Below are 12,385 nucleotides of genomic sequence, written 5' to 3'. Positions count from 1 at the left end.
AATAAAATAAATCTCGTTTGTTCTTCCTCGGTCCACAAAACACAGTTTTCCTTGAGAATTCCACTTCCTAAAGCAGAGATGAGCGGTTTGATGGCATAACGACTTCACCAAGATCATAGATGAGGCTATTCGTCTTTGCTAGAACGTCCTTTGGCGCCCGCCGAGCAAGATTGATCATTGTGTAATGAGGAACTGACAAAGAGCCGGTACGATTATGCAGCTACGCTAAAGAACGGAGAATGAAACAGTTACTTCTACCAATTACACTGGCGGCACAATTTCTACATTTATTATATCCGTGTTCATAAAGACGGCAGCTGTTCGTAGCCGAGATGGGCCGAAGGGCAGGTAACTTTGCTGGGACCCTGATGCTCTTGACTAAGTAGCGGCTGTATATCATCGAGAAAGGAGGATATGCGTGCACGAGGTGACAAGATCAAGCAGTAAGGCTTAGCGATTAGCTAGGACGAGCGTAGCCCCAGGCTAAGCTTTGAAACAATGGCGCCCTCATGGAACTCGTAAATTTTGCTGTTTGAAGATGTGAGCGTGTTTTCAGCATGGGGGGGTGGGTGAAGGCGGCGGCAGGCTTTAGGGAGTGTTTCTCTCAGGCATGCCGCAGGTGCAAAGTGTTAGTGTGCCAGACCAGATGTCTCCTTCTCAGATGTCACCTGAGTAAATGAACACGTGTAAGATCCAGGGCTTGAAACGTTGGTTCTAAATGTACACCCTAATACATTCTCAACTCAGTCATGTAGCTAAACTAGCTGTACTAGATTAAACTAGCATTTCTTTACAAAAACGGAATATGGGAAGTGAAATGTTGGCCTGAAAAGTATGCTTAATGTAAGCAGTCATGTAGCTAAACTAGCTGTACTAGATTAAACCAGCACTAAAACTGTGGCAGGTTTGTTAGCAAGCTAGAAAACTAGCCAGAAAACTCAGTGTGTGAAACATGTAAAGGGGCAAAATTAGATTTTCCTTTGATTCTGTATATTTTTCTGACAGTTTTGTAACACTAATTCACGATCTGTGCTGTTTCAAAGGTCAGAAATTGTAAGAAATGTGTCTATATATAACTCGAATTTCAGGCATGAAAGAAGTCAGACTTCATAACGACTGCCAGAAGCTGCAGCCAGTTAAAGGAGAGAGAGAGAGAGAGAGAGAGAGAGTTGAGAGAGAGAGAGAAACAGCGAGAGAGAGAGAGAGAGATAGAGACAGAGATAGAGACAAAGAGATAGTGAGACAGAGAGACAGAGAGAGAGAGACAGTAAAACTGGTTTTAGACTGACCTTTCATTGCCACAGACAAAAAAATTATTCGGTCATAATTACATCTGATTTCATGTCAAATGTTATATTCTAATGAAAATCCTAGCATTGTATTGCTAATCAAACTAGCACACATGCTATCAGCTGAAATTATTGTGTGCATGTAACAGTTGATATGTAAATTTTTTGAGAACACGGTTGGGATTATCGTAAATAAAAAAAGATGGTGACTTAAGCTCCGCCCTTTTTGACAAAGGCGATTTGTGACTTGAGCAAATCAGGACGCGGAAACGTTTCCCAAATTTCCGAGAGTCCTGTTGTGATTTGTTGTGAAATTACATCCGAAGGTTGAGACACTGAACGATGCCACAATCATCGCCTGCCACTGCTGCCCATGTTGCTTTCTTTATTAATAGGCTGAAAACAATCCTGCGCATGATTTAAGGCGCATGCCCAAGGAAGTGGAAATCATTTCTCCTTTTTCACCGAGCTTTCAGTCTGAGACGTATTTAATTCCCTAACACGTGAAAGGTTTTAATTAAAACTCGGTGTATTATCGGAGCGCTGGAGCGCATTCCAACTGGTCTGAACTGTCCTCCTAAAAATCAGTGCTGGCTTTAGGGCATTAGTTCTGCAATGTATTAGAAAAAGGCCACTAGGAGACACGTCAACGTGTGGGTTAGGATGAAATGTCATTCTGGGAGCCGAGAGAGAGAGAGAGATAGAGAGAGAGAGAGAGAATATGAGAGTTAGCAGTGCTACCATGATGATATCTACACCAATAAGTCTTCCAGAAATGGGACTCTGTCTGTGTGTGTGTGTGTGTGTGTGTGTGTGTGTGTCAGAGAGAGAGAGAGATTGTAAGATTTGTTATCACAGCACAAGTCGACCTCACACTCTTCAACATGCATCCAAAACATGGTATAACCAAATACACAAACACACACACACACTGCTTTCACTCAAAATATAAGAAATAGTAATAAATCTGCCTTTCTGTGCGTGTTTGTGTGTGTGTGTGAGACATGTTCTTGAAATGCTTTTCTGCTCAACACGGCTGCAAAGAATGATTATTCTTTTTAAAAATTTGAGTTACTGTATTCAGCCTAAAGCATCCAACCCATCTTCCTCTCATCAGAACTGATACCCGATGGATGTTTCTTTGTTTTTCAACACCATTCTGATTAAACTTCTATCTGTCTGATTTTACGCTGCCACACGTCCGGTTAACTGGGTGACTGCATGAACGTACGGGTGTACAGGTGTTCCTAATAAAGTGGCTGATGAGTGTATATTACTAACAGGGTTTTCATCGACACTTAACAGTGTTAACGGATTCGTTTGTGTCCTCAGGACCACCAGTTGCACGTAAACAGGGACTCCTTCGGTGGTTTTTAATAATGCACTCTTGAATAATAAGTAAAACATCCTATTAGGTTTTGATAAATGATTCAAGTTAAATCAGTTCTCGGTACTGGAGTCTGACCAGCAGTCCCGTCAGCCGAGGCCCGGGGCCGAGTCGTTCCTCCTGCCGTTCCACTCTGAAGCAATTTTGCGCGGCGCAGCTGGGCGAGAAATCGATAGCTCCCACGGCTGATTGCTCTACAGTGGAAATAGAGTTTGTATTGCTTCTCGAAGACAAATGTAGGCTCCAGGCGAGATAAATGGTATTTTTTTTTTGGAGCAGTGGGGAAAAAATCCCTAACTGAAAACTTCTCAGCGTCATTCATTCATTTGTTCTGTTCTTTTTTGGACACCGTCACCTTCAGTCCTGGTTAAGAATAATCTGTTGGGATCTTCTTTTCTGTACAACACCGCTGCGTAGCACTGAATCACCAAGGTGGAGTCCAGTCATATATTTTTTTATTACACAGCTTATTTCCAGCACCTAGATGACTTTAAAGTAGGAAAAATAAAGTACTGGAATAAGATTTCCAGACGTACGCTCACCGGCCACTTTATTAGGAACACCACTTTCCATTGCACCATCACGTTCTGATATTTCTTCCCAATTCTATTCATTCTTAAATGAATCGAATTTTTACGAGGAGGAATCACGTCAGCCAATCAGGTGCTATGCATTAACTCATGCAATTAGAAGACAATGAGTTAATGGTGATGTTAAACAATACTGTAGTGTAAGAACATTCACTTCATCCACATATGCTACACACACACACTTGCACTACTCACACATCTCAGCAGGACGGTGGTCGAGAAGTGCCAAACAAAGCCAATTCAGAAAAGGTAGGTATAAGCATCCACTCACAAACTATACCTACCTTTATCCAGTTTGTCTGAATTGTCTTGGTCTTTTTCGATTTGTTATTTTGTTCTGCACTTCTCAGCCTCCAAAAAATCACATACTCTGTATATTATGATCTTTATTTCATCTCAATAGCATTGTCTGTAAACTAGATGCATAGTGTCGTTTTTAATGTCTATGCTTTTGAGGGTCACCACAAAATTCCTTGTGTGTGCAAAACATACTTAGCCGATAAACCTGATTCTGATCCCGAATAGCGAACATCAGAATCGATAGAGAAACGGTTTGTTTGGGGAGGGGCTTAGATAATGTGATTTCGGTTATAAGCTCTTTTACAGAATGGTGTGGAGACCTTAGTTCTGCGCACAGAAACAGCTATTCGGTGAGAAAGAAGAATGGCTAAATTGGTTTGAACTAACATAGTCACTCGTATAACCACTCTTTACAACCGTGGTGAGCAAAAAAGCATCTGGAAACACATTGAAACTTGTCAACCAAGAAGAGTAGACACATGTTCACCGAGTCAAATGACTTTTTAGTCTTCAAAAGACTAAAATCCCAGAAATGTATTCGCCTATGCGCTGAGGATCACCTCTCTACGTTCCCACAATCCTGAGTGACGGTGAGATGAGCGCTCACACTCGCAGCCACAATATTTACCTTCCACACCATGTGCAGCAATAACAGTGTATGTGCATGTCAGGGCTTCACTGAGGATGTTGTAATGTTTTACACTTGGTTTAAATGGGGCTTTTATTTGGACGACAGAGGCCCCCAGCCCCGATTTACTCTCCAGAAAGGATAAACTGACCCACGTTTGCACTTATTAATGCCCTGAGACGTTCAGCGTGTGCATTAGCAGCTGTGTGCCGAACAATAGAGAGTCTCATAACATCAGCACTCGCAAAACTAACCGCTGTCACGTTTCCTCTGATTCTCTGGCTCTTTTATGAGTTCAAACTGGACGAATGAGAGGCTTAATGTCCCTCGGGGCAGCAAGAGTGAACCTGACTGCAGTGTTTCTAAGCACACACATGCACAAACACACACACACACACAGTAAGACTACAGGTCTGTGGAGTTGCTGAAAGTAAAGACAAAAATAGATGCATATGACAAAAGAGAGAAAGACAGAGACACATTGGAAGAAAGAAAGAAAGAAAGAAAGAAAGAAAGAAAGAAAGAAAGAAAGAAAAAGATGAAGATAGAGAGAGAGAGATGTGAAAGAAGAGAAAGACAGAAAGAGAGAACAGGAAACAGAGAGAGAACAGAAAAAAAGAAGAAAAAAACAGTGTAAAAGGAAAAAGAGAAAGATTTGAAGACTGAAAAGGGACAGAGAGAAAGAAAGATAGAGAGAGGTTTGACGACAGAGAGAGAGAAAGCTAAAGACAAAAAGAAAGACTGAAAGAGCAGAAGTAAAAAAATCTGTGGCCGAGAACAAAAACGAAAACAAGAAAGAAAAGAAATGTAGACAGAGTGACAAATGTTAATAGGCAGAAAAAGAGAGAAGGAGAGAGAGATAAAAATAGTGAGTGTGGAGAAAAGAAAAGGAAAGGAAAAGAAACACGGGAACATTAAGGTTGGGGAAATAATTCAGAGAGAGAGAGAGAGAGAGAGAGAGAGAGATGTGTGTTGATTTGAGTAATGATTAGAGAAGAAATGTGTGTGATTATATTTTGAGTGCTCTGGGACCCAAGTCAGCTGGCACTGATACAATTTCAGTTCTGACTCACTGTGTGTGTGTGTGTGTGTGTGTGTGTTTGCGCCGTCTAGTTTGGACTCTTGCATGAGAACCACTACAAGCAATGACCGCAACTTTTCAGGTTTTCTCTGATCCCTTTAATAACTCCACCCTGTCTGCTGAAACCGTGTTTATCCCTGGACTTAACTTTTATGGAAAAAGACGCAGACCTGAGGGCTAATTTTTACTAAAACTTACTTCAGAGATATTTTTTATAGGGATACAATTTTCGAGGTTACAAGGATTTCTATGCAGAGAAAGTTCAGATTCGAGTTACTGCCTGTTCAGATCATAATAATCACCTGTCTGTCATTTACACCTCCAACGTTTCTAGCTTTTTCTTAAGTCGTAGCTTCAATGGCGTCTAGACCACCACATTCAACACTGAATAAAATGTTCAATTCAATGCAATCTCTTTTAAATATAACACCCCATATTGTGAAGGATAAACTGACCGAACGCCGTCAAATCTGCTAAATTTGCGCATGTTTACGACTCAAATAATGTATAGAGAATTCAAGTTGTAAGGAATAGCTCCCCATGTTCTGTTGTAGAAAATATAAAGCATAAGGAACATTTGAGGAATTAGTTTTCAAGATTGAGGGCATTCATACCTGGTTATAATATAATCTCCATAGTAACATTTATACGGATGTATGAATTTCCATTTATATGTCGTTGTTTTTTTCTTTATTTCCAAAAAATTATGTATGTCCTGATCGCTGTATCTATTTTCCCTCTGGAAAGGACAAAAAATTAAAAAAATTTTTAAAAAAATTAAAAGAAAGAAATAAAGAAAGAAAGAAAGAAAGAAAGAAAATTTGAGTCACGTATTTAATAACAGGTAATAGCATGTGGATTTACAGCAAAGCATGAATATCTATTAGTTACAAGCTGAAAAACTGTCATAAAATAATTCAATCGTTGCTCAATACGTCAGTATCATTCTAACCAATAACTTGCAGCTCTGTTTCAGGTAAACTCCGCCCCCACGTCAACGCAAATCAACTCCATTTCCTCAGTTTCTCCGTCTTGGGGGTCATCTTTGATAGTAGTCTGTCCTTCGAGTCACAGATTAACGGCGTTTCCAGATCATGTTCCCTACATCTCCGTAGCATTGTTCGCCGGCGCCCAAACCTCGCCCCGCAAACTGCTGGTGGACACTAGCCATGAGCGCTAAAGCATTTAGCCGCAATGCTCCCAGTCTCTGGAATTCTCTCCCGGAAAAAAAAATCCGTAACACAGATTCTCTACCAACATTCAAAACATGGCTCATAACCTGTATATTCAGAAATGTTTATTCTACATGATCTTCAGCTGCACTCAAATCTACCTACCTGTTTTTTAAGCATTGTTTTATTATTATTATTATTTTATTAATTATTATTATTATTATTGATATTTCATTATTTATTACTTGTATGGTGGCCTTGAGTGACTAGAAAGGTGCCTATAAATAAAATGTATTATTATTATTATTATTATTATTATTATTATTATTTCTATACTGCTTTTAACTAGACATTTTCACAAAGCAGCTTTATAGAAATCGGTACACAGAAACACTCCCTGAGACGACGCGTGCAAGAAACCGATTCTCATAACGACTGAGTCTGAGCACTGACATACACAATTCAGGTACTGAGGTATTGACGATTTATTTATTATATAGAGTAAGACTAAGTGCAAGCTAAACAAATCGATCGATCGCGGCTCATCGCCACTGCCTACTACAAACATCTCTGTGCTGAGCCGAGCGCTCTCAGGCACTAACATCTTCTTGGATCGTGTTTGTGTTGTTGAGTGTATACAGGCAGCATGATTACACAGTTACACACACTTTCCTCAACCAGCCCCCACCAGCACCAGCACCAGCAGCACCAGCACCAGCAGCACCAGCACCAGCAATCATCTGAAAACCCTGGTTTAAATTACAGCAACAACAACATTAATGACCCCAGTGTGTGTGTGTGTGTGTGTGTGTGTGTGAGAGAGAGAGAGAGAGGGAGAATAAGAGAATGAGAGAAAGAGAGGGATGGGGAGAAAGCAAGAAAGAGATAATGAGAGAGAGAGAGAGAGAGACTCACCGAGCTGAAAGTGGGCAGCAGGTTGAGGGCGGGGCTCGTCTCCAGCGAGAAGGGAAGGAAGTGTTTCAGGCCAACAGACGAGTGAACCTGGGGGAGAGGAGCTCGGACCAGAGCCGGCACCAAGCCACCCTGACACACACTACCTACAGAGAGAGAGAGAGAGAGAGAGAGAGAGAGAGGTGAGAAAAGCAGTAATGTTCAAACAGAGAGGTTGAATGAGATAAAGAAAAGCAAAAGAGAACAAGACCAAAAAAAGCATAGGTGGACAGGTAAAGTAAGAAAGACAAAAAAAAGAGAGAAATAGATAAAATAGAGAGTGAAAAGATGGAAAAACAAGCAAACAGCGAAGAGAGGAAATTGAAAAAAAGGGAGGTGATGGGAAAAAAAAGGGAGGAAGGAGGAAAAGAAACAGGAGTGGAGATGAAGCGGAAGAGAAAAGAATGAAAAAACAAAACACGACAGAGACAATAAGAGACAGAGAGAGAGAGAGAGAGAGAGAGAGAGAGAGCAGAAAAGAGAGAAAATCGATGATGGACAAAGAGGGAAACGGAAAGTGAAAGAAGAAGAAGAAGAAGGAATGTAGGACATGGTTGAGAGACGATTAGAGCAAGAAAAAGAAAGTAATACAGAGAGACAGAGAATTCATCGGCATGTAATAAACATGTAATTACACATTATGCTTTTTACAACATTTCATTTTATATTAAAAACCCATCCACATCTACATTCCACCCGGATCGAGCGGAAGCTGGAGTGTGACAACGAATAATAATCAGCAACAGGTTTATTGCTGTCATGGATATATATTGTTTGTTATATTGCATTTATTATTCTGTAATAACTATTCACAGTTATTACAGCATTCTCAGTCACTTTTAATTGCGCTGGCAGCGGGGCTTGAAATGAAAACCCGCCCACCTGCCAAACGTGGCTAAAAATCTGGCACAGCGAGGAAACTCCTTTAATTTACCAGCCAGTTGCGGTGGTTAAGCGCTATAAAGGGAGTGTTTTACAGACAGCGTATTTAAACATTCCCGAAAAATAAAGAAAGAGTATCTACCGAGAAGAAAAATCTACCTATATTCCGTTAGGGTTACATTTTCATCTGCAGTGCTGCATATTTATTAGAGCCTTGTATAGAGAGGAACTCAAATCCAGACAGTGTTATGACTGTTTGGTTTGTATATGAAGGGGAAAGGGTGATGATCATTAAACAAACACTGCCGACCAAAAATAAACATAATTATGTTGTGTCCCGTCGTCTCGGGTCACTTTGAGGGCAAGAAGAAAGAAAGACAGAGAGGACAAGATGGATGTGTCGAGAGCATTCATGCTAACTAACGGCATAGCAACAGGCAAACGTTTGTTTTCGAAGGATGCACCAAGCGGAAAGGGCCAGTGATATCGAAACAGTGTGTTTTAAAGGAGTTTCCTTGCTGTGAAGCTTGACTGTGAATGCTGTAATAAATGTAAATAGTTATTACAGCATAATAAATGTAATATAACAAACAATATATGTCAACGACAGCAATAAACCTGTTGATTATTATTCGTTGCCACACCCCAGCTCTCGCTTGCTCAGATCTGGGGTAATGTAGATGTGTAATTACATGCTTATTACATGATAATAAATTCTCTGGCGATCTGCCAAGGCTTTTTCCGTTATTGTTTGTGTTTATTTATTTATTTATTTTTGCCATGTGCTTTTGTTTACCTTTATGACTTTACATGTGTTTGTCCCGCCCAACTCATCGTTCCGTTTTCCCACATTATCACACCTATTCCCCTGATTGCTCCCTCTATATATACCTGTTGTGCTTTGTTTTTTCTTTGAGTATTTGTTTCTCTTTGCCCTTTTCATTTCTGTTTTGTTTCCTGTTAGTTTGTTGTTTACCTTAATAAAGTTCCTCATCAGTTTTTAATCCAGGATATGGGTCTGGACTTTGTATCCTAAATGAACCTGCCAGAGACCAGGGTTCAATTCGCAACTCTGGAGGCACTGTGGCATGGAAGTTTTCTATTCCTATGCAAATTCGGTATAATGAGGTCTCGAGTAATTCCTTCTGTGGAGCGTGTGGTCTGACGTTTCTTTAATTCCCCACTCACAACTTTAGTTTTTACCCCAAATTACCCCCTTTGTCCTGGATATACAGTACCTCTGATTAAATGTGTATACAGAAGAAAATTATGAATATATGTAAAGCTTGTGAGTGTACATAGCTAGTAGAATTATCATGCTATTGAAGATGTATTGTGCACACAACATATAAATCAATCAACCAGTCTTCACAATAATTAGTGTGTTATTTTATTTGCGTTAAACTTGTTTTCTCTAGACATGATATAAATGGACTGAGCCAAGTTACTTGTCTCTTGTTAATGTAAACCTATGGAAGAAGGAAGGAAAAAAAAGTAATATTTTTATAAGCAGTCGTTAAGCATCATCTTCTAACCTGCACATAAATCAGCAAAGGAAAACAAAGCAATGGGAGAAAGTGAGACCCGAGACAGAGAAGGAGACAAAACATGTCAAGGACTAGCAAATTTATCGCAACGGTTCTCTTCTAAAATTCAGGTGAAGGTGAGGTGAGACGCGAGAATAGGGATAAATTTACGATGCCTCATCAGCCTGCTTCGAGTCATGTGAGGACATCCTGGCTGATCGGTATCGATACGTAGCCTCAGATTTTCCTGCTTTCGCATTTTCGACTTCTTTCCCGCTGTGAGGCTTGACATGCGTATTTGTAAACAGAGTTCTGGCATCTGACGAGCGGCGAGCATACTGATAACGTCACGTGAGTGATCCACGTGCATCGTAAACAACACGATGTGTCATATTTGTGTCCTATTTGTGAGATGTTTCATAACTACAGTAGCAGTAAAAGCAACAGACTGGAGGCATGGGTATTTATCGCAGAGATGATTAGCTCTGTAGGTCGACTGCGGATCGTCTGTTCATGATCAGGATGATAAATAACAAAGACCAGATGTGGCAGTTTTTCCTGTTTTTGGAGCAATAAAAAGCACTTCTGCCAAAAGATGTGCGAGTGTAGGAGAGGGTCCAGCAACACAGTAATGTATAATGATAGGACGATTTAATATCCGTTAGAAATGTGTAGCTCTGGCTGTTGATTCCAATAAAAATAGAGTGCTCATAAGCAACATCAGGGTACCTCACATAAACATTGCCCTATGCTGCCTGTTAAAAAAAATGTAGAGCTTCTATCATTCTCCCTGAAGCAAAAGAAAACCAGTGAAAAATTTATCATGGCTCCATCACCGATAAATTAGGACTAGAATATAGTCTGATTGGTATAGCCGCAAAATACAGAACGTGATTTTTTTCTTTACGACAGCTCGAATGTAGGCACACAAGATGTCTGACTACATGATGACAGACAGGAAATGCAGCCAATCAGGACAGAGAATAAGAGTGTGAGAGTAAACAAATTCATTGTGAATACACGTGATAGACTGTATTGACTACAAGGAGTTTTAGCAGACACTTAAATCGGATGGAAGTGTTTTAGCTCGGAGAACACAGAAAAAAATACACACTGGAAGCGAGCTAGCTAGTGTTTACTAGAACTAGCTATTTCTACTGGCATCAGACACCCTAGCCTTGTAGAAAGCGTGCTCATTTTATTTTGTCCAATAAAGTAGCTATAGAATAAAATGTAATGGATTCTGGCACTGGGATGACTTAAAGACGCTAAGCTACTAAGAAAATTTTCCCGGCAGCTACTTCCTCTCCTGGGCAACAATACAAGATTTGGCTTTTATTAATTCTAGACATCGTTGATTAAAGCCGTAGGGAACCTAAATCAGTGTTCTAATGATGTTGGCGTGGTCTCCTGGAACACATGATGTGGTATAAAAAATAAATAATTGTTGATTTTCCATCAGCATTTTGTGTAAAATGGGCAGCACTAATGCTGGAGTAACAATGCCTAAGCTTCACGCTCCATGCTCTGGTGACCTCAGTAATGGTCCTTAAATGGTTCTTGGTCAGGCCATATGGTTCCATGAAGAATCTTTAACATCTATCAAATGGTTCCATTGCAAGAAAAAAAGAGGAGGTTCTTTTACGAGATAACCATTTACTGAAAGGTTCTAAGGGGAACCTATAACGGGTCTTCAATGGCATCACTGTAAAAACCCCTTTTTCATTCTTCCTAGTGTAGAGTGTTTCCCAAACAGAAAAGCTACCTAATGGAATCCTTTTTTTGTAAGCCATGCACAACTGAGTATCCAACGAACCTTTTAAGAACTCTTGAAGAACCCTAGATTAGAATGTGTTCACCTTTAAAGGTTCTGCCTTACAGTACATGAAAAAGGATTTCATTATTGGAAACTACACCAATCAGGCATAACATTATGACCACCTGCCTAATATTGTGTTGGTCTCATTTGTCCTGCCAAAACAGCCCTACAACACCCAGACTCTCTCACATTCATGTTCTCCAGTGGAATGATTACAAACACCTGGACTCAATCACCTTCATAACACACTCTCACAGTATTAACAGACTCTCTGTCCTCACATTTATCACAATGTATACACTCTGTCTCTTCATTCCTGAGACTTTTTGAATTACTGCACTTTTATTCTCTCTGGTTTGAACCTGTTTACGTTTTCAGACCACGTCTTAGGTCTCGACGATAAAGATCCTCGTGTAGCTACACTTGCATCCTCGAATGGTTCCTGACATTTATCTATTCTGACATACAGTCTAGCTACTTCAAAAGTAACAACAAAAAACTACTTTTATAGACATCGATGTGTCAGAAACCATCAGCAGACAGAACAAATCCATTTAGAACTTCCATTAACTCACCTAATATCTTGCTAATCAAGACCACTTGGTTTCGTGGGAAGCTTTAGCCTTTAAGGAACCGTTTTTTTTTTTTTGAGGATTTTATGCTTTCTTGAGAAAAAGAAGTTCTTGGAAAGGGTTCAGAGTATAATATTTTTTAAAAAATCTCTTGATTACACAAATGATTCTCAAAGAACCCTTTAGAT

General features: G+C 40.0%; 1 protein-coding gene across 3 annotated transcripts in view; it reads right to left on the bottom strand.

Moving 5' to 3' along the window:
• znf385d (zinc finger protein 385D) overlaps window positions 1–12,385 on the bottom strand; it is a 69,643-nt gene that overhangs the window by 49,059 nt on the left and 8,199 nt on the right. For 2 of the 3 annotated variants that reach the window (XM_058376180.1, XM_058376179.1), the window contains exon 2: window positions 7,363–7,505. In XM_058376180.1, the coding sequence (XP_058232163.1) occupies window positions 7,363–7,505 (143 nt within the window). The remainder of the gene's footprint in view (window positions 1–7,362; window positions 7,506–12,385) is intronic. The other variant, XM_058376181.1, reaches the window with a different exon arrangement.

Source organism: Hemibagrus wyckioides, linkage group LG23, assembly GCF_019097595.1.
Source record: "Hemibagrus wyckioides isolate EC202008001 linkage group LG23, SWU_Hwy_1.0, whole genome shotgun sequence".
In the NCBI taxonomy this organism is placed as follows: domain Eukaryota; kingdom Metazoa; phylum Chordata; class Actinopteri; order Siluriformes; family Bagridae; genus Hemibagrus; species Hemibagrus wyckioides.
The sequence above is the reverse complement of the archived record's forward strand: the minus strand, read 5'-3'. Positions and strand labels throughout refer to the sequence as shown.